This window comes from Centropristis striata, chromosome 20, assembly GCF_030273125.1.
Source record: "Centropristis striata isolate RG_2023a ecotype Rhode Island chromosome 20, C.striata_1.0, whole genome shotgun sequence".
NCBI classification, from domain to species: domain Eukaryota; kingdom Metazoa; phylum Chordata; class Actinopteri; order Perciformes; family Serranidae; genus Centropristis; species Centropristis striata.
Window position 1 is genome coordinate 32,599,997 of NC_081536.1, and position 27,937 is coordinate 32,627,933.

The window sequence follows — 27,937 nt, forward strand, 5'->3', positions numbered from 1 at the left end:
CAGGCGTCACGCCGCCACCGCCACAAGCACCACCAGCACCACCAGCATCACCAGCACCACCAGCACCACCAGCACCACCAATACCACCAACACCACCAGCACCAGCATCATCACCAGCATCACCAGCACCACCAACACCACCAACACCACCAGCACCAGCAGCAGCAGCATAAACAGCAACACCAGCACTATTAGCACCACCAGCAGCAGCAGCACCAGCAAAAGCAGCACCACCAACAGCACCACCACCACCACCACCAGTACCAGCACCAGCACCACCACCACCAGTACCAGCACCAGCAAAAGCAGCACCACCAACAGCACCACCAGCACCAGCACCACCACCACCACCACCAGTACCAGCACCAGCACCAGCAAAAGCAGCACCACCAGCACCACCACCAGCACCAGCAGCACCAGCACCACCACCAGTACAACCGCCAGCAGCACCAGCAGCAGCACCAGCACCACCAGCACCATTAGAACCAGCAGCACCACTCCCACCAGCACCGCCAGCAGCGCGTGCCACTCCGCTTTCTGATGCAAATTCATATTTCTTAATTAGTCGCTTCTTTAAAGCTGAGCGAGCCAATCAGTCCGTCACCATCCAGCTGAGCAGCACGATTATTATTATTTTATGCTCATGATTGTTATTGTTGTTGTCGCTATTGTTATTGTTGCTGATATAATAGTAATTATTGTTTCGATACAATTATAATTGTAGATGAATAGAAGTGATTTTCAGATGAACTTTCTCAGTTTCTCGTCTCAGTTGAAGACACTTTCCCGAGCTGATGCCCCTGACCTCTGACCCCGCCCCCCTCTGACCCCCCCTCCCCTCTGACCCTAATCCCCCGACCGCTCGCCACTCTGACGCCCAGAAACTTGTTGAAGTGTTTTGACGTTCACACGTGCTGGGACGGCGTCTGTGATCGTCTCTTCAGCAGCGTTTCATGACGGGCGGCAGGTTCTCCGACCAACGGGCCGAGCAGCACGCCACGGGGGCGGGGCTAAAGTAAAACCATATGTCTTCCTGTCCACAGAATATTAAATAATCCACAAACGAAGAAGATTTATCTGCTCAGAATTGCACTTTTCCACTCTTCCTCTCTCCCAGCATGCACCAGCTGTCGAGCCGCCATATGGCGCCTTTATTTACAGACCATAATAATAACAACAATAACAATAATAACAATAATAATCCTCGGGGCTTTTAACGTCTTAACGTCTTATTTATTGTTGGATTTATTTTTATGATCTTCATCACTTTCACTTTGATTCACGTCCTGATGAAGTACAAGTACCACAGAAACAAGGTACAAGTACTGCAGAAACAAGGTACAAGTACCATAGAGACAAGGTACAAGTACCACAGAGACAAGGTACAAGTACCATAGAGACAAGGTACAAGTACTACAGAAACAAGGTACAAGTTCCACAGAAACAAGGTACAAGTACTACAGAAACAAGGTACAAGTACCACAGAAACAAGGTACAAGTACTACAGAAACAAGGTACAAGTACCACAGAAACAAGGTAGAAGTACTACAGAAACAAGGTAGAAGTACCATAGAGACAAGGTACAAGTACCATAGAGACAAGGTACAAGTACTACAGAAACAAGATACAAGTACCACAGAAACAAGGTAGAAGCACTACAGAAACAAGGTAGAAGTACCATAGAGACAAGGTACAAGTACCACAGAAACAAGGTAGAAGTACCATAGAGACAAGGTACAAGTACCACAGAAACAAGGTAGAAGTACCATAGAGACAAGGTACAAGTACCATAGAGACAAGGTACAAGTACTACAGAAACAAGGTACAAGTACTACAGAAACAAGGTAGAAGTACCATAGAGACAAGGTACAAGTACTACAGAAACAAGGTACAAGTACTACAGAAACAAGGTACAAATACCACAGAGACAAGGTACAAGTATTACAAGTTCCTCAAAGGGACATACAGAGTCATCAGTGTCCTCAGAGGGACAGAGTCCTTAGAGGGACAGACATAGACCTCAAAGGGAGAGATAGAGTCCTTAGAGGGACAGACAGAGTCCTCAAAGAGACAGCCAGTGTCTTCAGAGGGACAGACAGAGTCCTCAGTGTCCTTAGAGGGACAGACAGAGTCCTCAGAGAGACAGACATAGTCCTCAGAGGGACAGACAGTGTCCTCAGTGTCCTCAGAGGGACAGACATAGTCTTCAGAGGGACAGACAGAGCTCTCAGTGTCCTCAGAGGGACAGACAGTTTCCTCAGAGGGACAGACAGCATCCTGAAAGAGACAGAGAGAGTCCTCAGAGGGACAGACAGCATCCTGAAAGAGACAGACAGAGTCCTGAGTGTCCTCAGAGGGACAGACAGTGTCCTCAGAGGGACAGACAGAGTCCTCAGTGTCCTCAGAGGGACAGACAGAGTCCTGAGTGTCCTCAGAGGGACAGACAGAGCTCTCAGTGTCCTCAGAGGGACAGACAGTTTCCTCAGAGGGACAGACAGCATCCTGAAAGAGACAGACAGAGTCCTCAGAGGGACAGACAGCATCCTGAAAGAGACAGACAGAGTCCTGAGTGTCCTCAGAGGGACAGACAGTGTCCTCAGTGTCCTCAGAGGGACAGACAGTGTCCTCTGAAGTTCTGGAGGATAATCTGCAGCAGGATGAAGTTAATCTGCGGCTCGTTAATAAGTCTTAAATTAAAAGCAGATATGAATAAAGGAGGTGAGCCGGCCTCAATAATAACAATAACAACAATAATCGTTGTCGTGCATTAAGTGATTTGAGTCTCCGGGTCGCCGTGGTAATCAGGTAATGTGAAAAACAATAAAATTAAACAGGAGCTCAGCAGCCACTTCATTAATAAATGCCTTTATTAATAAAGATTAGAGGATATTACAGGAATCTATTCATCACAATTTATACACATTTATCAAACATCAGTTATACCTGAAAACTGAAAAACAATAAGAAAATAAATATGGAAATAGAAAGAAGAATTAGTAAAAAGAGGAGAAAGACAAATCACATGTAAAGAGAAATAAAAAATAAAGAATCAGTCAATAATCAATAAGTAAATAAAACCTGAAAATAAAATGAGAAATAAATAAAAGAATAAGTCAGTATATAAAGCAAATGGAAATATGAATAAATAAAATGATAAATACGGAGAAATAAGAGAAATAAATTAAAGAGTAAATCAGTTTTTTTAAAATGCAGAAACATAAATACTTAAATAAATGTGGAAATATAAACCAAAATACATATTCCAAAAGGAAAAATAAAGATATATAATAAATATTCAGTAAAATAAAATAATAAAAGAAAAATCAAGAACACAAAGATAAAGAAATAATTATAATAGTAATAATTTTAATTTATTTTCACTGTTATTTGTTCATTTATTTCTTTGTATATTTATTATTATATATTTTAGGTAAGCATGCTGTATAGTATGCTGTATAACTTCACAACAGTTAAAAATAGATTTAATCTGATTTACATGATACAATAATAATGACGATATTCATAATAACAGTGAGAAGCAGCTTCAGTGAAATCCTCCAACATGCCAGAGTGAGTTATATATTTATTTATTTATTTATACATAAATATGTGTGTGTAGGGTCCATTAACGTGTGGACGGCTTAGAGCTGCTGCCAATTGTTTTCTGTCTCATATACGAGCTTATTGAGCAAAACTGCAGCTGGCAACATCTGGACTAAACACGCAACATCTGCATTAACACGACTCGAGTCCCCAAGTCAGGACATGAAGACACGAGGACATGAGGACTCAGTTAGTGGAGGAGACTCGTGGGTTATCAACATAAAGTGGGCATGTCTGTAAAGAGGAGACTCGTGGGTTATTAACATAAAGTGGGCATGTCAGTAAAGAGAAGACTGGTGGGTTATCAGCATAAAGTGGGCATGTCAGTAAAGAGGAGACTCGTGGGTTATTAACATGAAGTGGACATGTCAGTAAAGAGGAGACTCGTGGGATATTAACATAAAGTGGGCATGTCAGTAAAGAGGAGACTCGTGGGTTATCAACATAAAGTGGGCATGTCAGTAAAGAGGAGACTCGTGGGTTATCAACATAAAGTGGGCATTTCTGTAAAGAGACTCGTGGGTTATCAACATAAACTGGGCATGTCAGTAAAGAGGAGACTCGTGGGTTATTAACATAAAGTGGGCATGTCAGTAAAGAGGAGACTCGTGGGTTATCAACATAAAGTGGGCATTTCTGTAAAGAGACTCGTGGGTTATCAACATAAACTGGGCATGTCAGTAAAGAGGAGACTCGTGGGTTATCAACATAAAGTGGGCATTTCTGTAAAGAGACTCGTGGGTTATCAACATAAACTGGGCATGTCAGTAAAGAGGAGACTCGTGGGTTATTAACATAAAGTGGGCATGTCAGTAAAGAGGAGACTCGTGGGTTATTAACATAAAGTGGACATGTCAGTAAAGAGGAGACTCGTGGGTTATTAACATAAAGTGGGCATGTCAGTAAAGAGGAGACTCGTGGGTTATTAACATAAAGTGGGCATGTCAGTAAAGAGGAGACTGGTGGGTTATTAACATAAAGTGGGCATGTCAGTAAAGAGGAGACTCGTGGGTTATTAACATAAAGTGGGCATGTCAGTAAAGAGGAGACTCGTGGGTTATCAGCATAAAGTGGGCATGTCTGTAAAGGGGAGACTCGTGGGTTATCAACATAAAGTGGGCATGTCAGTAAAGACTCATTGGGACACGTAGAGCCCATTTTATTCAGGTATCTGGAGGTCTGAGACATGTCAGTTTTTGTCTCGATAACATTTAGAGTAACTGTGCAGCGTTCCTTCATATGAAACCAACATGTCATCATGATGTTTGAATCATTAGAAATCATCTTGCTAACTGTTAATTTCTGATTCATGATACAACAAACAAACATGTTTGTGGTTTATTGTTATTTTACTGTAAATAAATCACACATTCACATCAGAAAACACTTGATGTTTGTGCAGCTTCCTGTGCGAGTGTGTGTTTGTGTGTGTGTGTTTTTCATTTGGACTGGCTGCATTATAACATTATAACAATCCAATTTTCATTTGGGCGCTCCTTCCTGCAGGGGATAAGTGAGTAAAACCACTTTGTTTCATTATATAATGTCGCAGCGCAGCGAATATAATAATATTAATGGGATAATTTAATGCAATTTTCTTTATTTGATGCACTCTGACTCTGGCGGCTAATCTGAAGGCATTGTTTAAAATAGATTGAAAAATGAAAGAAGTTTAAACAGCTAATCCTCCGCTGAGGTCACACAGACTCTCATTTCATCAAGATTCACTCGTTCATTTAAACAGTTGATCTGCTGCTGAGCTTCACACGTCATTCTGTCCTCACCGCCACCCGATAAACTGCTCAAGTTCACCGTTAGTCAGTGAGGTGGCAAATATTATAACAATAATTATAATAACAATAATAACAATAACAATGGTTTCAGTCATTTTCCTGTCAAGAAATTAGCAGAAGTTAAAATCCAGAATTTTGCAGGTTTGGAAATTCACAAGTTGTTAAGATGAAACTGGCGTGAGATAAAGAACACTCAGCAGAGTGACGGGTCTCAGGGTTCTGTGTGGTCCTGTGGTTCTGCAGTGGTCCTGTGGTGGTTCTGGGTGGTCCTGTGGTTCTGCAGTGGACCTGTGGTGGTTCTGTGGTTCTGCGGTGGTCTTGTGGTTCTGCAGTGGTCCTGTGGTGGTTCTGGGTGGTCCTGTGGTTCTGCAGTGGTCCTATGGTTCTGTGGTGGTTATGTGGTCTTGTGGTTCTGTGGTGGTCCTGTGGTGGTTCTGTGGTCCTGTGGTGGTTCTGCAGTGGTCCTGTGGTTCTGTGTGGTCCTGTGGTTCTGTGGTGGTTCTGTGGTCTTGTGGTTCTGTGGTGGTCATGTGGTGGTTCTGTGGTCCTGTGGTGGTTCTGTGGTTCTGCAGTGGTCCTGTGGTTCTGTGGTGGTTCTATGGTGGTTCTGTGGTCCTGTGGTGGTTCTGTGGTTCTGTGGTCCTGTGGTGGTTCTGTGGTTCTGCAGTGGTCCTGTGGTTCTGTGGTGGTTCTATGGTGGTTCTGTGGTGGTCCTGTGGTGGTTCTGTGGTCCTGTGGTGGTTCTGCAGTGGTCCTGTGGTTCTGTGTGGTCCTGTGGTTCTGCGGTGGTTCTGTGGTTCTGTGGTCCTGTGATGGTCCTGTGGTCCTGTGGTGATTATGTGGTCCTGTGGTGGTTCTGTGGTGGTTCTGTGGTTCTGTGTGGTTCTGCGATTCTGTGGTGGTTCTGTGGTTCTGTGGTCCTGTGGTGGTCCTGTGGTGGTTCTGTGGTTCTGTGTGGTTCTGCGATTCTGTGGTGGTTCTGTGGTCCTGTGGTTCTCTGTGGTCCTATAGTGGTCCTGTGGTTCTGCGGTGGTTCTATGGTCCTGTGGTTCTCTGTGGTTCTGTGGTGGTTCTGCGGTTCTGCGGTGGTTCTGGGTGAAGCTGCAGCTTTAAGCCGTGGGGACGAGAACACGCTGATAATAATGAAAACACTTTAATCCGTCTTATTTGTTCTGTTTGCGCGTGTCGAGCGGACTTTGGGAGAATTAGGCGTTCCTTATTCCCGTTGTGGTTTTTACACGACTTTCCTGGAAAATCCCGTTCGACACACATTTTAATTTCATTTCTGCGGCTCAATCATGTAAATAATCCAATAACATTAATCATCGTTTCTTTGGCTGTTTGTCCTCGTTGCTGTTTGACCTCACTCTGCTTATTGCTTTTTTACTCTGATGGTTTTATAAAATATCATCATGACCCCAATTACTGAGGCAGAGCGGCTGAGCCCACATATTATTTATTATATTTATTATATTATATTAAACAGGGTGTCTGTCATAAAGTCTGAACCATTATTACAGAGGCAGCTGATGAGATCTCTGTTGTCTGTTCTCAGTGTTTCATCACATCGTGTTTGTGTATTTCAGCTTCCTGCTGATGGAACAGGTCGCTGTAAATAAACATGTTTACTCCTCAGGAGAAGCTCAGTGTGCATCATGTTTACTGAAACTACACAGAGCAGAGGGGAGAGGACAGGAGAGGCTGTTTACACGGAGCAGAGAGGAGAGGACAGGAGAGGCTGTTTACACAGAGCAGAGAGGAGAGGACAGGAGAGGCTGTTTACACAGAGCTGAGAGGAGAGGACAGGAGAGGCTGTTTACACAGAGCAGAGAGGAGAGGACAGGAGAGGTTGTTTACACAGAGCTGAGAGGAGAGGACAGGAGAGGCTGTTTACACAGAGCAGAGAGGAGAGGACAGGAGAGGCTGTTTACACAGAGCTGAGAGGAGAGGACAGGAGAGGCTGTTTACACAGAGCTGAGAGGAGAGGACAGGAGAGGCTGTTTACACAGAGCAGAGAGGAGAGGACAGGAGAGGCTGTTTACACAGAGCTGAGAGGAGAGGACGACATGAACCAGAACTTTAAGATCTGCTCCTCAGTCTGTCATCATTTACACATATTTATCTGATCATTTGCTTTTGGAAAACATTTTTTAAGTTGTAAAGAGACTTTATGGACCCTCAGTATTATATTATTATTATTATTATTATTATTATTATTATTATATTATATATGATATTACATCAGCTGTAATCAGGACCTGTTACATCAGGATTTATGCATCAAAATTAAAGCTTAAAAAAATGAATTAAATCAAATATTTAAAAAAGGAATACACATTTAATAAATAAAGAATAAATGAAGAAAATCAAATAAATGAAGACAAATTAAATACAACCAATAATATTAATTAAGAATAAATATGTAGAAATAAATGAAATATAATAACACAAAAATGAAAGAAGAGAGATAAAGAGATAGAAGAAGAAGAGGAATGGGATGCGGCCTGGTGGAATAAGGCAGCTCGCTCCAGATGTCCTCGCTCGTCTCTAATCTCGTCTTACAAGATGAAAGTGGAATCTTCTATCAATTATGATCCAAACATACTGAATTATCTTCCGAAATCCCATAATCATCCTGCTGAGGTCACATGACCCAGATACAGAGTCACATGACCTGCTGACGTCACATGACCTGCTGCAAAAAATCATGAACAATAAATAAAATCTCATCTCCTTTAATTCACAATTCATCTCTCATGATTGAAGATAATGAAGAAACCAGGTGAATAATGATTACACAATAAAACATAATTTAGAACAATAATTAACATTTAAATGTTAATTATTGTTCTAAATAAGAGATATCTACATGATAAATATAAAATAAATATTTACATCATTAATATTAAAATTATCATGATTTTTTGTCAAAATCTCCATTATTTATATTAACATTTTTAGGAAAAAATGAAAAATAAAACATGCTTGCTGTGGGATTTATTTATATTTAGTTATTTATGTTTATATAAATACACATATATAACTGCTGAGTCTGACAGAAACACTGAGGGAGTGCAACAGTTTGTTCACACACACACACACACACACACACAATTTATTTTGTTTGAATGAGTTAATATTAGTTGACACAAAATATATTTGTATTTTGTTTCTTTAAAAATAATGAAATAAATCAGATTAATTTTGTCTTTTATTTGTTGTAGCTGGGTTTTTGTTTTTGTCACAAATCGTGATTCAAACATTACAAAACATCCAAAAGTTATTAATTTCAACTCATGAAGAATAAAAAGTTAAAATTACATGTTACATTCAAATAAAGTCTGTTAATGTTTCATAGTTTATAAGGTTTAAATGTCACTTTCTCACCACTTCCTTTTATGTATTTCTTCATGTGGTTTATCATTATTATTTTGTTATTATAATATCAAAAATAAAACTAGAATAACAAAATAAACAAAACTGCAATGAATCTATATCTTATTCTTATCATTTTAAATAAACAATAATTATATAATATTTATTATTGTTGTAAAACTAGAGAAACCACATAATTTATAATATCAGTGATAATAATAATAATAATAATTCAAAATATGGAAGGAATTTAGAAAAATCTCCAAACAGAATATTTTTTAACCAATAAAAAAAATGGCTTTATGAAGCTTTGTTTATATTAGCAGCAGATATAAATATATTTTAAAAAGCAAATATATGTATGGTCTATATATGGCGCTAATATATAAAATATAAAAATTGTAAATAAAAAAATATACACTGATGTTATATTAAGTCTGAGCAGTAAATAATACAAGATACATTTTTCATAATTTAAAATCATATTGTTAAAGTATTTATAATATTTTAAAATAGTATTTTTTAAATGATTTTATATATTTAATAATAAAACAAAAGTGTTATTGTCTCTGAAGTTTTCAGCCACGTTACGGATGTCGCCTCGGTGTGACGTCATCAGCCGGCGCCGTGTTGTTGCTAGCAGCAGAATGACGACAAAGTGACCAAACAGCTGATTTAACGGAGCGGCTGCGGACGGTTTCTGCTCGGTACGTCAACAAACATCTTTACGGTCCGTTCGGTAACTGTGAGAGCTGTTAGCACGCTGCTAGTTTAGCCCCTTCATGCTATCAGGCTAACCTGCTGCTAACTGTTAGCATCTGCAAATCCGCCTTAAAATCTAACAAAAATACACAAATAAACAACTTCCAGACTCTCAGAGAACAGTAGAACACCAGGAGAGTGTTTGTGTTCTGTTACTGCAGCAGCTGCTCTAAACAGAGCGAGTTACTCTGAGTCCACACCAGAACCAGAACCAGACTCCCTCCAGATATCTGCGGATTTAACTTCTGATGGAGGAGAACACTAGTGATGAGTTCTCTGAGTTCTGGAGGAATAAAGTTTATTGTGGAGCCATGTTCAGGTCTGTCATGTTAATAATGCAGCTAACAACAACTAACAGAGTTCTGCCTGCAGTTTAAGTGTTCACAAGTGTGGAACTGTGTGATGGTTCTGTGGTGGTTTGTTGTGGTTTTCAATGGTTTTGTTGTGGTTTTCTGTGATTCTATGGTGGTTTTGTGTGGTGGTTCCGCGGTTCTGTTGTGGTTCTGTGGTGGTTTTCTCTGGTTCTGTGTGGTGATCTTGTGTGGTTCTGTGGTGGTATTGTGTAGTTCTGTGGTTGTGTTGTGGTTCTGTGGTCGTTCTCTGGTGGTTTTGTTGTGATTCTGTGGTGGTTTTCTGTGGTGGTTCTGTTCTTGAGTGGTTCTCTGTGGTTCTGTGGTGTTTTGTGGTCCTGTGTGGTTCTGTGTTGGTTTTATGTGGTTCTATGTGGTTCTGACTCCACACCAGACTCCATCCAAATATCTGCATATTAATAGTTTGATGGAGAAGAGCAGTAGTGATGGAGATCTGAGTTCTGTAGGAACAAAGTTTATTGTGGAACCATGTTCAGGTCTGTCATGTTAATAATGCAGCTAACAACAACTAACAGAGTTCTGCCTGCAGTTTAAGTGTTCACAAGTGTGGTTCTGTGGTGTTTTTTTTGTAGTTCTGTTGTAGTTCTGTGTTGGTTTTGTAGTTCTGTGGTGGTTTTGTAGTTCTGTGGTGGTTTTGTAGTTCTGTGGTGGTTTTGTAGTTCAGTGGTGGTTTTGTTGTGGTTCTGTTGTAGTTGTGTGGTTGTGTTGTGGTTCTGTGGTTCTTTGGTGGTTTTGTTGTGGTTTTGTTGTGATTCTGTGGTGGTTTTCTGTGGCGGTTCTATTCTTGTGTGGCGGTTCTGTTCTTGAGTGGTTCTGTGTTGGTTCTATGTGGTTCTGACTCCACACCAGACTCCATCTAAATATCTGCATATTTAACGTTTGATGGAGGAGAACAGTAGTGATGGAGACAGTTCTCTGAGTTCTGTAGGAATAAGGTTTATTGTGGAGCCGTGTTCAGGTCGGTCACAGTAATAATGCAGCTAACAACAACTAACAGAGTTCTGCTGCAGACGTTCCTCATGTTGCAGACTGGTTCCATGTTTTCAACCCAATAATAATTAAAAAACAATACAAACAGTCCTGTGGCCTTACTGCAAGAATAAAACCACAGTTTAGGTGTTAACAAGTGTGGTTCTGTTGTGGTTCTGTTGTGGTTCTGTGGTTCTTTGATGATTCTGTGGTTCTGACTCTGACACTGGATGTCAGTGGTGAATTATTAGTTATTACCAATAAAAATAGCAGAAGTATAACATTAACTGATTTGACACACAACTCCATTCAAATATCTGTTGATTTAATGTTTGTTTGCTCACATATTAGAGTTACATTACATCACATGTCATTTAGCTGATATAGCCGATATATTAGTGTTGTCACAATACTAAAATGTTCAACTCGATACCGATACTCAGGAAAATATTCGATACTCGATACCATTTTCGATACCACCAGGATAAAAACAAAGACCCCAAAATTTAACAGAAATATTTTTATTAACAAGAAAAATGCAACATGTAAAAATGAACAGAACCACAGGTTAAATATTTATAATAAAAAACAGTTGTGCAAAAAGAAACTGCAACTATGATAACAAGCTTCAGGTCTGAGGTAGTGCAAACAATAAATACAGTAAACAATAACAATTAGAACAATATTTTGAGGTTGTATGCTGTGCACAATATTAGGCAAGCTTGATAAAAAAAATAACAATAACTTAACTTAAGTGTTCATTCCTTGGCTAGGTATCGATAATTTTGAAAATGAGTATCGTATCCGGACACAACGTTTTAGTATCGATACGTTTTTGAGTATCAATACTTTTGACAACCCTAATAAACACCCGGCAGCTCCTGAACAACCAGAGCAAGTCCACACCAAACTCCATTCAGATATCCGTCCATTTAATGTCAGTTTGCTCACATATGCATAACTAATATTTTGTGTGGTGCCACTGAGGGAACGGTTGTTGTTTGGAGGCGTTAACTGGCGTGTGGTTCTCCTGTGGCCCCCAGCGGGCCCTCAGGATGCAGCTCTGGAGGCTCCACACACAATGAGTGGTGATGAAGAGACAGAAGCTGGTGGGAGTGCTGCTCTTCGTCGGCGGCCTGCTCGTCTACCTCATGTTGGTGAAGCGTCACTACTCGGCCACAGAGCCTGACGCCCCCAGACCGCCGCCGCCCCCGCGGCCCGGCCCCGACCCCCCTGCCGCCGCCGCGGGACGCAGCTTCCAGTACGGCATCATGTTCGACGCCGGCAGCACCGGGACCAGGATCCACATCTTCAAGTTCCAGATGGAGAACAATGGTACCGTAAACAGCTGATATGGTTCCACACCAGACTCCATTCAAATATCTGACAATTTAACGTCAGTTTGTATTTAGGCTAGCATTGATGAGGAATATTGGTGTATTTTATTGAATTCCAAGTAAATCTCTGTTTTAATGTCCTGTTGCCATAGAAACCAGCCTAATTCTGCACAAGACTCCATTCAAATATCTGACAATTTAAATGTCAGTTTGTATTTAGGCGAGCATTGATGAGGAATATTGGTGTATTTTATTGAATTCCAAGTAAATCTCTGTTTTAATGTCCTGTTGCTGTAGTAACCATCTTGATTCTGCACCAGAATCTGTTCAAATTTCTGACAATTTTAATGTCAGTTTGCACTCAGGCAAACATTGATGATGAACACTTTAATACTTTCTTTAATTCCTATATTATATTTGCACATTTGCACAATCATTGATGAGGATTATTGGTGTATTTTATTAAATTGCTTATTAATCTGTTGCTGTAGAAACCAGCTTGATTTTGCGCCAACCGCCATTTAAATATCTAAAAATGTTATAATAATTTGCACGTAGGTCATCATTGATAGAAAATGTGGTTATTTTCATTAATTCCTTAAATAATTTCAGTTTTAATGTCCTGTTGCTGTAGAAACCAGCCTAATTCTGCACCAGACTCATTCAAATTTCTGCCAAATTTAATGTCAGTTTGCATGAACACTGATGAGGAACGTTGCTGCAGTAAGTCAGATCTGCATCAGTTTAATGACCTTTTTATTGGAGGAATGAGCGTTCTGTGTTCTGTGTTCTGTGTTCTGCTCAGGTGCTCACATATGTGGTGTGAAAGAGGATATTTGTGGGTTCCTGCTCCCTATGGATCCTTTCAGATTAAACTTGTGGTGTATTTAAAAGCCAAACATTAATTACCAGATGTGAGACAGGAGCAGCTTTCAGCCTGTAAGTCCTTCTGCTGCCCAGCCAAATGGACACAAACTCATTAGTGCGTTTTGGAGCTTTTTGGTTTATTAGGCTTAGAGAAAGTTTCCTGCAGAGCTCGGCCAAATGCCTTCGTTATCGCATTTCAGCGCTAAGCTAAAGCACAGGGCTGAGTGCTGTTTTGGCTCCTTTGTTAGCATCGGAGCTAACCTGTTAGTTACGCGGACTGGGCTCGTCATTAAGAGCTTAACGACAGCTCGGAGGGAGGATGCAATTAAACATGTCTGTGAAACACTTGGTGATCTCTTTGTGCTGAACTCTGTTTGTGTCCTTTTTCCTGCAGAATCTCCCAAACTGGCTCACGAGACGTTCAGGGCCATCGAGCCGGGACTGTCAGCGTACGCCGACGAGCCCCACAAGGTCCGCTGCACCTCCTCTTAGCACAGAACGTTTAGTGGCGGGAAGAACTTTATTCAGATATCTGGAGGTCACAGGTTACCATGACAACACTCAATCAGTCAGTCAGACTTTATTTATATATATATATATATATATATATATATATATATATATATTATAATTAAAATATGTTTAAAATATAGAAACAAGCTAAGGAAAGGAGGAAACACTGGAGGCAGGTTAGAAATTAATTAGATAAAATAAATGAAGTAAGGTAAGATAAAATAAAATAAAAAACAAAAGTAAATAATATACATAATAGCATTAAAGTAATAAAGATAGATAAAAAGATGAAAATAATAAAAAAATAAATAGTAATAATTAATTAAAAAGTAAAGCATGTTGAAATATATATAAATATATATATATAATAGACTCACAAATAATAGCAAATGAATAAATAAATAAAAGAGAAGATGTTGTAACACTAAGATGCATGAGCAGAAATTTTTTTTTAAATGGTTCAAGTAAAAGCTAAATAAAAAAGTCTTAAGGTTTCTCTTAACCCTTTATTGGGCGAAGAACCGTATTTGGTAACTTAATATTTCGTGAAAAAAGTTGCAAATTTACTAGATTAAATTGACAAATCTACAAAAAAAAAAAAAGTTGCAGATTTATGAGATTTAAAGTGGCAAATCTGCGCGGAAAAAGTCGCAGATTTACAAGAAAAAAAGCAACTTTTTTCTCCCAGATTCACCACTTTAAATCTCATCAATCTGCACATTTTTTTCTCATAGATTCGCCACTTTAATCTAGTAAACTATTTTCTCTAAATATTACCCCCCTCCCCTGGGTCCGATGTTTTTTTACACATTCTGGCAGTATGTAATATCCTCCAATATTCTCTAGGGTTGAAATTAGGAATTTGCAAGTATTTCAATGAGTGTCCTATTAAGGGTTAAAAAATTAAAATAATAAAATCAATGTACTCTGGATTCAACCTTAAACGCTGCAGTTTAAATGATGATCCATGTGTGTTATATTAAATGTATAACTGTGTGTGTGTGTGTGTGTGTGTGTGTGTGTGTGTGTGTGTGCAGTGTGCAGCAGGACTCAGGGGGCTCCTGGAGGTGGCCCAGTCCAGCGTCCCCTCCTCCGTGTGGGACGTCACCCCGGTGGTCCTGAGGGCCACGGCCGGCCTCCGCCTGCTGCCTGGAGAGAAGGCTACACACCTGCTGGACCAGGTCACACACACACACACACACACACACAGACACACACTCCATCATGATGTCCAAAAAGCCAGAAGTCTATTAAAGCTTTTAAGTGATCAGTAATAAGAGAACTGGAGCAGCGAGCCAGAATGTGTTTAATCTGAAGCTTCAGACTGAATGAGCTGATTACACACAATATTAAGATATTATTATATTAAAATAATAACACACACACACACACACACACACACACACACACTCGTGTAATGCATCTCATGTGTTTCAGTGCAGCTTCAATCAGAACTATCATTTTTTTATTCCATGTGTGTTTGTGTCAGGTGAATATTATAATAATTATAATTATAATAATAATACTTGTTATTATAATAATTATTGTAGTTGTTGTCTGTTTGAACATGTTGGGTGAGTGAAGTTGAGAGCGAGGCTGGTGCTGAACGCTGTGTGTTTCTCTGTGTGTCCAGGTGAGGGCGCTGTTCGTGGAGTCTCCCTTCCTGTCCAGAGACGACAGCGTGTCCATCATGGACGGCACCGACGAAGGTACGAACTCTTTAAAGTGTCTCTGCTAACCCTCCCGGGCTCCTTTCTGACCCCAAATCATTTTCATCATACCATTAATATCGGTTAACTTCCATAGAATTGCTTGAAATGTTCAGCATATGTGCCCCTCTGCATCTTTTCCATATATATTTCTTCAGACATTTTTACGTGTTTTATACATTTTTATAGCACCCGGGGGTGAAAGAGGACCCTGTGACATTTGACTGGTTTTAGGACATGTAGAAAAAGTTAATACCAACTTTTTTTTCCATCTTTTAAGGCAACTCGTGACCGACAAATTGATATATAATTTTTTTTTTTTTTCATTATTATTGGTCAATTTTAGTCAAATATACAAAAATTAGCCACACGTAGTCGAACTTAAAATGAGGCCCTGATTTGACTAAAATTGACCGATAATAATAATTAAAAAAAGAAAATTATACATAATTTTGTTGTTGGTGAGTGTCATCTGCAGCCTCAAGCGCAGTTTCCAAATTTATTTTTTGACATTTTTTTCTCTCCCTCTGCACTCTAGCAATGACATCACCACTCTAGCCTCTCCATAGGGTTACATTGGGGGGATTTTTTGACGTGTTTTTGCCGAATAATTTGAAAACCGTTTATGGAAACCCTTAGAAAAGTCACAGCACACTTCTCATGGGCGAGCCGGTCCATTTGATACCTTTTTAGTGTATGTTCGACCAAAAAAACACGGAAGAATTGGAAGAATAAATAGGATTAGGAATAAGTCCGGTGAATAACATGTAGTGTGGTTTTTCAAGCACACTCAATAATAATAATAATAATAACAATAATAATAATGAGGGGATCAAGAAGTTACATTTATACATTTGGCGCCGGCAGCAGCGGAGGGTTTGCTGAGTCAGCGCCCGCCGTGCTGCCATGTTGGTTTGTGACGAGGCTCCAGTTCACACAATCACACAGTGGAGGAATAAAACCTGAAGAGGAAGCAGCAGAATGGTCCTTTAACAGCTGATGAGGTTATTAGATTACAGAGAGTCTCCGTCTCCTCGCCGTTTCATTTGTTTAATCCTCCTCGGAGCTCCGCGCTGATTTCCCCAACGAGAAACGCCAATATGGAGGATTAAACCATACGCAAGATTAGAAATTAGAGCGAGCGCTCTGCTGGTTTACCTGTTCAGGCTCTTCACATCCCACTGCAGCACAGCAAATATATGGATAATATCTGTATAAAATAGATGCAAAATATGTATAACATACATATTTAAAATATATTTACATATATATAATATAATATAATATATGTATAAAATATCTATAAAATATATACAAAAGATGTTTAAATAAAAGATATATGTATGAAATCTGTTTAAAATATATATGTATGTGTATAAAATATATGTAGAAAAATAAATATATTCTAAATAAGTATTAAATATGTACAAAAGATTTTTAAAATATAAAACAATATATAAATATATATAAAATATATTTAAAATATTTATATATATATATATAATATATGTAGAGAAATAAATATATTTAAAATAAGTCTAAAATATATATAAAAATATCTATAAAATATATACAATAGACGTTTAAAATATAAAGCAAAATATAAATATATCTAAAATATATTTAAAATATATATATAATATATGTAGAAGAATAAATATATTTAAAATAAGTCTAATATATATAAAAATATCTATAAAATATATACAAAAGACGTTTGAAATAAAAAATAATACATAAGTACATATAAAATATATTTAAAATATATATATATATATATATATATATAATATATGTAGAAAAATTAATATATTTAAAATAAATATAAAATATATTTTAAATACGGATAAAATGTTTATATATATTTCAAAAAATCAGACATATTTAAAATATGTATAAAATATGTGTGTGTGTATATATATATATTAAAAATATATTAAAATATGTTTAAAATATGTATACATACAAAAAATATGTATTATATTTAAAATATGTTTAAAAAAGGTATATATAAAAAATAGAAATTATGCATAAAATATGTTTACATACAAAACTATACATTATATTTATAATCTACATTTAGAAATGTTTAAAGTCAGTATAAATCTCTGCGTCCTGCAGCTGTGTGGAGTCAGAAGAACTCCAGCATGTTTGTTTAGAATAACACAGTAATGATGAGAGAAATGAGAACAAAGTGTTTAGTGTTGAAACATATCAAAGTGTGTGATATGGATCCAGATGTTGTCCCAGCTGTGACCTGTCTTCTTCTCCTCCTTCCTGCTGCACTGAATCTATGTGGCGTTTATATGTCCGACATGTGTCTGTGCACACGCCGCTCGCACTCTTCTAATCCAATCCTTTTAAAGTAGTTCATACAAGCAATTATGGCCCGAGGGATAATGTCCCGCTTAATCTTAAAGGGGGTTGGGGGGGGGGTGATTATGTCCTGAGTCCTGAGGCGGACTGTTTTCTCCTTCTGTGTGCGTGGGATCAGCTCGTTACTCCCATAAATGTCTTTTAATGATCAGTGAATTAACTCGCCCCACTTTCCCCCTAATGGACCCTCTTCCATCAGCCTTATTACGGCCGCGCCTCTTATCTGCGCCCAGATTACCCGCCGCCGTCCTGCACGTTAATGCGCCCTCTGAGTGGTTAGCGGGGGGCGCTAAGTGCCGCTGTTTAGCTCCCCGACCTGCAGCCCAGTCTCTGCCGCCGCACTTGTTTGTTTTGTTTGGAAATAGCTCCTTAAAGCTGGTGGACGAAGCCTTTAATCACGGTCACAGGGCGCGCCAGTAAAAGGCTGTAATGCACCGCCGCCATGATCCTCCTTCTTCTCCTTCAGCTCTCACACAATCTGCACTTTAACCTCCCGGGCTCCTTTTTTTGACCCCAAATCATTTTCATCATACCATTAATATCGGCTAACTTCCATAGAATTGCTTGCAAATGTGCCCCTTTGCATCCTTTATAAATAATATAGATTTCTTCATACATTTTTACGTGTTTTATACATTTTTATAGCAGCCATGGTCCTCAGGGGTCAAAGAGGACCCCGTGACATTTGACTGGTTTTAGGACATGTAGAAAAAAGTTGATACCAACTTTTTTTTCCATATTTTAAGGCAACTCGTGACCAACAAATTGATATATAATTTTCATGGTTTTTTCATTATTATTGGTTAATTTTTATTCAAACATACAAAATTAGCCACACATAGTCGAACTTAAAATGAGGCCCTGATTTTGTATATTTGACTAAAATTGACCAATAATAATAATAAAAAAATATGAAAATGATATATCATTTTGTTGTTGGTGAGCGTCATTTGCGGCCTCGAGCGCAGTTTCCAAATTTGTTTTTTGACAAATTTTTCCCTCCATTTGCACTCTAGCGATGATGTCATACACTCTAGCCTCTCCCTAGGGTAACATTGGGGGGATTTTTTGGCGATTTTTTGCCGAATAATTTGAAAACCGTTTGCCGAAACCCTTAGAAAAGTCACAGCACACTTGTCATGGGCGAGTCGGTCGATTTGATACATTTTTAGTGTATTTTGTATTTTGTATTTTGTGTATGTGCGACCAAAACTTGAGTAGTCGACTGGAAAAAAACACGGAAGAAACAGAACAATAACATATAGTATGCTTTTACAAGCACACTCAATAATAATAATAATAATAATAATAATAATGTTTGGATCAAGAAGTTTATATATTTATATTTTGCAGTAATAATATTGTTCAGATTCAATATTGAACTTCTGATCTGGGACATTAAATATAATGTTGTTTCTGCTCTCTTCTGTTCAGGGATTTCTGCCTGGATCACCGTCAACTTCCTCACTGGTGAGAACACACACACACACACACACACACACACACACACACACACACACACAGTGCAGGTCTCAGGTGTGTGTGTGTGTGTGTGTGTGTGTGTGTGTGTGTGTGTGTGTGTGTGTGTGTGTGTGTGTGTGTGTGTGTGTGTGTGTGTTCTCCAGGTGATCTCCACAGGTCTGGTTCTCCCACAGCGGGGATGTTGGACCTGGGAGGAGGATCCACCCAGATCACCTTCAGCCCTCAGGACGAGGTGAGGCCCAGCACCTCTTCCTCCTCTTCCTGCTCCTCCTGCTCTTCCTCCTCCTCCTCCTCCTCCTCCTCCTCTTCCTGCTCCTCCTCCTCCTCCTGCTCCTCCTCCTCCTCTTCCTGCTCCTCCTGCTCTTCCTCCTCCTCCTCCTCCTCCTCCTCTCCTCTCCTCCTCCTCCTCTTCCTGCTCCTCCTCCTCTCCTCTCCTCTCCTCTCCTCCTGCTCCTCCTCCTCTCCTCTCCTCCTCCTCCTCTCCTCTCCTCCTGCTCCTCCTCCTCCTCTTCCTCCTCTTCCTGCTCCTCCTCCTCCTCCTCCTCCTCCTCCTCCTCCTCCTCCTCCTGATGTCCCACTGCCTGTCTCTCTGTACAGAGGACCATCCAGACGTCTCCCATCGACTTCATCAGGTCCTTCCAGATGTTCAACAACACACACACCGTCTACACTCACAGGTACACACACACACACACACACACACACACACACACACACACATACACACACACACACACACACACACATTGTTTAGCTAACAGATAACTGAATGAATAAATTACTGTATTCTTTGTGTAACTGAATATAAACATAATGTCTGTGTGTGTGTGTGTGTGTGTGTGTGTGTGTGTGTGTGTGTGTGTGTGTGTGTGTCCAGTTATCTGGGTCTGGGTCTGATGTCAGCTCGTCTCGCCGTGTTAGGAGGCGTCGAAGCTTCTCCTCGTACGTACTCCTTATTATTATTATTATTATTATTATTATTATTATTATTATTATTATAGGCCAGGCAGCAGTTCTTCTTGTTTTTTCAGTTCGCTTTCATCTCACACACACACACACACACACACACACACACACACACACACACACACACACAGATAAATAAGCCATTATCTAATCTTTTAATAACAGCAAGATTAATTCTTCCTGCCAGCTGTTGATGTAAGAAGCTGCAGAGATGCTGCCTGTCTGTCTGTCTGACTGACTGACTGACTGACTTCCTGTCTTTCTCTTTGCCTCTCTCTCTCTCTGTCTGTCTCTCTTTGTCTCACACTGCCTTCCTGTCTCTCTCACTCTGTCTGTCTCACTCTGACTGCCTGTCTCTCTCACACTGCTTTCCTCTCTCTCTGCCTGTCTCACTCTTTCTCCCTGTCTGTCTCTCTCCCTGTCTGTCTCTCTGCCTGTCTCACTCTCTCTCCCTGTCTGTCTCTCTGCCTGTCTGTCTCTCTGCCTGCCTGTCTCTCTCTCTGCCTGTCTCACTCTTTCTCCCTGTCTGTCTCTCTCCCTGTCTGTCTCTCTCCCTGTCTGTCTCTCTGCCTGTCTGTCTCTCTGCCTGTCTCACTCTTTCTGCCTGTCTGTCTCTCTCCCTGTCTGTCTCTCTCTGCCTGTCTGTCTCTCAGTAGGGGGCAGCAGAGAGCTGTTCAGTCCCTGTGTGTCCCCTGACTCGTCGTCCAGCTGGGAGCATGGGGAGGTGGTGTACACGGTGAGAGGACAGGAGACAGGTGAGAGTCTGCAGGGCTGTGATTGGTCGCTGTGGTTACCCAGCATGCAGCGGGGCACTTAGCAACCCTGTGTGTGTGTCTGTGTGTGTGTATCAGGGGACCGGCCCTACGAGGCGTGCAGGACTCGGGTGCAGAAGGTTCTGGACAGGAAGGTGCTGAAGGCAGCCGAGGCCGCAGAGCGCCACTTCTACGCCTCCTCCTACTACTACGACCGCGCCGTCGACCTCGGGGTCATCGGTAACACAACAACAACAACAACAACAACAATGCTAAAAACTAATTACAGTAGTAAAAATAATAATAATGATAATTATAATAATAATAAAATGATTTTTGTTATTATGAATCCAGTAATAAAAAATAAAATAATAATAATAACGGTAATAAAATAAAATAATAAAAAACAGAAGTTATTTTTTCATTATTTTAATTTATTTTAAATGTCAATAAGGTTTTTTTTTCAATTGAATAATGAACACACAAAGTGTCAAATAAATAGAAAAATAATTCATTATTTGAAAAAGAAAAAGCATAAAAAGTAAAGTAAACAAAAAGTTAAACAATAAGACTATAAAGATGCAAATTCAAACAAATAATAATTCATATTAAATTTAATTCATTCATTTTTAAAATTATTTTGGTGTGTCCAGTCATTTCATTTTATATTTTTGCATTTATTTTTTATTTATTTAAATGTTTAAAATGTAATAAATGCAATTTTAAATAAATGTCAAAATAATGAAAGATATATCAAATGGAAAAAGATAATTCAAACAAACATTTATTTTATTTTTATTACATTGTATTAATTATTATTATATTATATTTTTACTGTTATTATTTTCATACATTTAATGGCATATTAATAAATGTTTTAAATATTTAATGTGTGAATGTTTAGAGGAGAAGACGGGAGGAACCATCCGAGTGTCCGATTACATCGACGCGGCCAAAAGAGGTGAGACAGCTCCCCCTGGTGGTCAGCATTATTATTACATGTTATATTAAAGAGGTGAGACAGCTCAGCATTATTATTACATGTTATATTATAGAGGTGAGACAGCTCAGTATTATTATTACATGTTATATTAAAGAGGTGAGACAGCTCAGCATTATTATTACATGTTATATTATAGAGGTGAGACAGCTCAGTATTATTATTACATGTTATATTAAAGAGGTGAGACAGCTCCCCCTGGTGGTCAGCATTATTATTACATGTTATATTAAAGAGGTGAGACAGCTCAGTATTATTATTACATGTTATATTAAAGAGGTGAGACAGCTCCCCCTGGTGGTCAGCATTATTATTACATGTTATATTAAAGAGGTGAGACAGCTCAGTATTATTATTACATGTTATATTAAAGAGGTGAGACAGCTCAGCATTATTATTACATGTTATATTATAGAGGTGAGACAGCTCAGTATTATTATTACATGTTATATTAAAGAAGTGAGACAGCTCCCCCTGGTGGTCAGCATTATTATTACATGTTATATTAAAGAGGTGAGACAGCTCAGTATTATTATTACATGTTATATTAAAGAGGTGAGACAGCTCAGCATTATTATTACATGTTATATTAAAGAGGTGAGACAGCTCCCCCTGGTGGTCAGCATTATTATTACATGTTATATTAAAGAGGTGAGACAGCTCAGTATTATTATTACATGTTATATTAAAGAGGTGAGACAGCTACCCCTGGTGGTCAGCATTATTATTACATGTTATATTAAAGAGGTGAGACAGCTCAGCATTATTATTACATGTTATATTATAGAGGTGAGACAGCTCAGCATTATTATTACATGTTATATTATAGAGGTGAGACAGCTCAGCAATATTATTACATGTTATATTAAAGAGGAGAGACAGCTCAGCATTATTATTACATGTTATATTAAAGAGGTGAGACAGCTCCCCCTGGTGGTCAGCATTATTATTACATGTTATATTAAAGAGGTGAGACAGCTCAGTATTATTATTACATGTTATATTAAAGAGGTGAGACAGCTCCCCCTGGTGGTCAGCATTATTATTACATGTTATATTAAAGAGGTGAGACAGCTCAGTATTATTATTACATGTTATATTAAAGAGGTGAGACAGCTCCCCCTGGTGGTCAGCATTATTATTACATGTTATATTAAAGAGGTGAGACAGCTCAGTATTATTATTACATGTTATATTAAAGAGGTGAGACAGCTCAGCATTATTATTACATGTTATATTATAGAGGTGAGACAGCTCAGTATTATTATTACATGTTATATTAAAGAGGTGAGACAGCTCCCCCTGGTGGTCAGCATTATTATTACATGTTATATTAAAGAGGTGAGACAGCTCAGTATTATTATTACATGTTATATTAAAGAGGTGAGACAGCTCAGCATTATTATTACATGTTATATTAAAGAGGTGAGACAGCTCAGTATTATTATTACATGTTATATTAAAGAGGTGAGACAGCTCCCCCTGGTGGTCAGCATTATTATTACATGTTATATTAAAGAGGTGAGACAGCTCAGCATTATTATTACATGTTATATTATAGAGGTGAGACAGCTCAGCATTATTATTACATGTTATATTATAGAGGTGAGACAGCTCAGCAATATTATTACATGTTATATTAAAGAGGAGAGACAGCTCAGCATTATTATTACATGTTATATTATAGAGGTGAGACAGCTCAGTATTATTATTACATGTTATATTAAAGAGGTGAGACAGCTCAGCATTATTATTACATGTTATATTATAGAGGTGAGACAGCTCAGTATTATTATTACATGTTATATTATAGAGGTGAGACAGCTCAGTATTATTATTACATGTTATATTATAGAGGAGAGACAGCTCAGTATTATTATTACATGTTATATTATAGAGGTGAGACAGCTCAGTATTATTATTACATGTTATATTAAAGAGGAGAGACAGCTCAGTATTATTATTACATGTTATATTAAAGAGGTGAGACAGCTCAGTATTATTATTACATGTTATATTAAAGAGGTGAGACAGCTCAGTATTATTATTACATGTTATATTATAGAGGTGAGACAGCTCCCCCTGGTGGTCAGCACCATAATTACATGAAATATCATCTTCTCATGTTCAGCTCATGTTAAATGTTATTGTTATTATTTGTTAAATCAGTGAGGTGTTTGTTGTTGTTTTCTGTGTCAGTGTGTGGCGAGCTGCAGAGCCCCGCCCCCCCGCAGAGCCCCGCCCCCCCTCAGAGCCCCTTTCTCTGCCTGGACCTGGTCTACATCTCAGTCCTGCTGCAGGAGCTCGGCTTCCCCCCCGACAAGCACTTCAAGGTGACGAGTCTGGACCAGGACCTGGACCAGAACCTGGACCAGAACCTGGACCAGGACCTGGACCGGAGTCTGATTTCATATCATTATCATTTATCATTTACATCCTTCGCTGTTTCCCTTTTCTTTTCTCTTCATTTTTAATTAGTCTATATTGATTTAAATTTAATATTATTATATGTTATTTATTTATTTATTTATTTATCATTTATTATTTGTTTACTCCTCTATTTCCCCTTTCTTTCTAATTTTAAAACTTTTATTTCTTTATTCTATTTCTCTTAATTTTTTTATTTGTCTATATTTATTTGAATTTAATATTATTATATGTTATTTATTTATTTATTTAATCCTATTTTTCCCCTTTCTTTCAAAATTGTATTTATTTATTATATTTCTCTTATTTTTTTATTTGTCTATATTTATTTAAATTTAATATTATTATGTTATTTATTTATTTATAATTTATTATTTGTTTCCTCTATTTTAAAAAAAAAGTTTTATTTATTCCATTTCTCTTAATTTTTTAATTTGTCTATATTTATTTAAATTGAATACTGTTATATGTTATTTATTCATTTATCATTTATTATTTGTTTCCTCCTCTATTTCCCCTTTCTATTTCTAAAATTTGTATTTATTTATTCTATTTCTCTTAATTCTTTTATTTGTCTATATTTATTTACATTATTTATTATTATTATTATTATTATTATTATATCCTCCTCTTATTCCCCTTTCATTCTCTTTTTAAAATTTATATTTATTTAAATACATTTGTATTGCTGTTTTATTCTTTTTTTTCCCTCGAGTCCCCTCTCTATTTATCTTTATTTTGAATTTGTATTTATTTATTTAACTTTAATATATATTTTTTTCCTCATGAGTTCTGCGTTTCTTATGTCATTATTTAAATTTTTCATTATTTTTATTCTATGTTATTTAATGTATTTATTTTAATTTCATCTATATTTCTTTGTGTGTTGCAGCTGGCGAGGACGATCCACCAGGTGGAGACCAGTTGGGCCCTCGGAGCCACTTTTCATTACATTGAGTCCCTGAAGAGACACTGATGCTTTTATTGTGAAAAACCTCACGAACATCCTGAATGTTGACTCGCAGTGACCTCACCCCCCGACCCCCCCCATGACACCTGCAGGATGAAGCAGCTCTCCTATTGGCCGGCTCCAGGTGATGTCACTGAGACCTGAGGAAAGAATAAAAAATAAATGGAATAAAAATAACAAAATAAATAGAATAAAACCGAAAATTTCATTAAAATGAATATACAATAATAAATTAGAATTAAATATCATTAAATCCAATTTAAGTCAATAACTAAATACATATTAAAAAAGAAAGGATGAAAATAAATTAATAAAATACCATAAAATTGAATTAAATTCAAATAAAAAATATACATCTAAAAAAGAAAAAAATAATTATAAATTCATAAAATGGCATTGAATTAAATTTAAATTAATAGATAAATACATTATAACATTTGAAAGAAAAAGAAGGTATCTGAAGAAAAAAAAAAACATACAAATGACTAACAGAAAAATTAAATTAAAATAAACGAACTTAAAGAAAAGAAAGAGGACTGGAGTCAGCTGACATCACGTCTGACCGTCCAATCAGACGCTCCGCTGCCCCTCAGCTGCACAAAGCTTCAATATGAACCACAGTGACCTCATTAAATGCATCAATAATAATAATAATACTTTTATAAAGTACTCATACTTTTATTCAGTGAATGCAGGACTTTTAACAGAAGTTTGAGTACTTTAATGTGAGTAAAACCTCAGAATACTTGGAGCAGCGGTTTTTATTCAGACTTTACCTCCAGTGACCTCTTTTAAACATTTAATTTCTCCTTTCACATCTGGAACATCTGGAGTAAAGGAGTTTGAGGTTTTTTTTGTTTGTACTGAGAATGAATGTTTGTGCCAAATCAATATCGATCATATCAAAAAGTTTTTTACAGAAACGAAGTAGATGTTTCAGTTATTAATGACTTTTGAAGCTTTGGAGCATTTTTATTAAATGTGTGTCAGTAAAAAGTTTCTCCATCGGAGTAGACGGACACGTTTTCTGTTTGTTTTCTACTTCCTGTTTGTGTTTGTTTGCAATAAAACTGACGTGATGAATTTCATCTGAAACTTGTTTATTCTTCTCCTCTCCAGTGAGATTATCGATCATGAAGTCAAACGCTGCCCAATGAATGTGAAAATATAATAATAATGTACAAAAAAAAATATTATTTCTTATTTTTCAATGAAAATAAGAAATTCTCGGCCCCTTCCTCCAATGAAAATATCCACAGTTAGATAGATCATACAGCACTAACATGTCCATTAATACATTAATTGATAAAATAACATAACTTCCTATTGAGATATACTTACATTGTGGTGGCTTTTACTTTGAAAAACAGCCTTGTCCTGGGGTTTCCTGGTTAAGCAGGTGTGTACAAACCTACGACTGGTTCTGTATGAAGTGAAAGACAGGAAACCATTACATTTTGATCCATAAACATTTTTCTTTTTTGTTTTCTTGTAATTTAATTAATTAATTATAATGAATTAACCCCTGTAACGCCTCTGTTACGACCTCTGAAAGCGGGACAACGTCACCTCTTGGACACTCAGACTGAAGGAGAAACGTCTCTCACTTCAGTATCCTGCTCTTTCTCTGCCACACATTTAAAACCGCTCCGAAACAATGATCGGAAGTGACCTCCACCCTCCTCCTCCTCCTCCTCCTCCACCACCACCACCTCCTCTTTCCCAGTGGAAGTCCTGTCTCTCATCAGCGCTCTCGTTTTCTACTTCAGTTCAACTCACTTTAATCTACTTTCACATTTAAATGTCAAATCAAACAAATAAACTTGATGTCAGACGTCCGTTTCCCCCGTTAGTTCAACCAGTTCAAGCTGAGACAGTATCGCCCTCAATACTCTTAAAAACAAGTTATTTCCAGAAATGTGCTGTATTATTTTACAGGATTTGAGTGTAAATGTGTAAATACCATAGTAAAAGGTGCATTACATTTAATACAAATATTGACCATTAAATAAAAATTGAAATCTGTAAATTAATATGAAGACATAAAAGATTTTTTGAAACATCATTGTTCAATTGAATGTGAAATTACAGTAAATTCTATGTAAAAATACCAAAAATACATACATTTACATTTATAAAAATAAAGTGGGCATGTCAGTAAAGAGGAGACTCGTGGATTATCAGCATAAAGTGGGCATGTCAGTAAAGAGGAGACTCGTGGGTTATTAACATAAAGTGGGCGTGTCAGTAAAGAGGACACTCGTGGGTTATCAGCATAAAGTGGGCATGTCAGTAAAGAGACTCGTGGGTTGTCAACATAAAGTGGGCATGTCAGTAAAGAGGAGACTTGTGGGTAATTAACATAAAGTGGGCGTGTCAGTAAAGAGGAGACTCGTGGGTTATCAGTATAAAGTGGGCATGTCAGTAAAGAGGAGACTTGTGGGTTATTAACATAAAGTGGGCGTGTCAGTAAAGAGGAGACTCATGGGTTATCAACATAAAGTGGGCATGTCAGTAAAGAGGACACTCGTGGGTTATTAACATAAAGTGGGCATGTCAGTAAAGAGGACACTCGTGGGTTATCAGCATAAAGTGGGCATGTCAGTAAAGAGGAGACTCGTGGGTTATTAACATAAATTGGGCATGTCAGTAAAGAGACTCGTGG

General features: G+C 37.9%; 1 protein-coding gene across 2 annotated transcripts in view; it reads left to right on the forward strand.

Annotated features, from left to right (window-relative positions):
- The window catches only part of entpd6 (ectonucleoside triphosphate diphosphohydrolase 6), a 28,029-nt gene extending 1,669 nt beyond the window's left edge, over positions 1-26,360 (forward strand). The window contains exons 2-15 of one of the 2 annotated variants that reach the window (XM_059359891.1): positions 9,347-9,478; positions 11,917-12,208; positions 13,472-13,548; positions 14,628-14,771; positions 15,224-15,299; positions 19,110-19,145; positions 19,301-19,389; positions 19,755-19,834; positions 20,035-20,099; positions 20,777-20,878; positions 20,975-21,115; positions 21,780-21,836; positions 24,075-24,208; positions 25,195-26,360. In XM_059359891.1, coding sequence (XP_059215874.1) covers positions 11,965-12,208; positions 13,472-13,548; positions 14,628-14,771; positions 15,224-15,299; positions 19,110-19,145; positions 19,301-19,389; positions 19,755-19,834; positions 20,035-20,099; positions 20,777-20,878; positions 20,975-21,115; positions 21,780-21,836; positions 24,075-24,208; positions 25,195-25,278 — 1,329 coding nt within the window. In that variant the 5' untranslated portion in view covers positions 9,347-9,478; positions 11,917-11,964 and the 3' untranslated portion in view covers positions 25,279-26,360. Of the gene's footprint in view, positions 1-9,346; positions 9,479-10,024; positions 12,209-13,471; positions 13,549-14,627; positions 14,772-15,223; positions 15,300-19,109; positions 19,146-19,300; positions 19,390-19,754; positions 19,835-20,034; positions 20,100-20,776; positions 20,879-20,974; positions 21,116-21,779; positions 21,837-24,074; positions 24,209-25,194 lie in introns of those variants that run through there. The other variant, XM_059359892.1, reaches the window with a different exon arrangement.
- Positions 26,361-27,937: the final 1,577 nt, after the last annotated feature.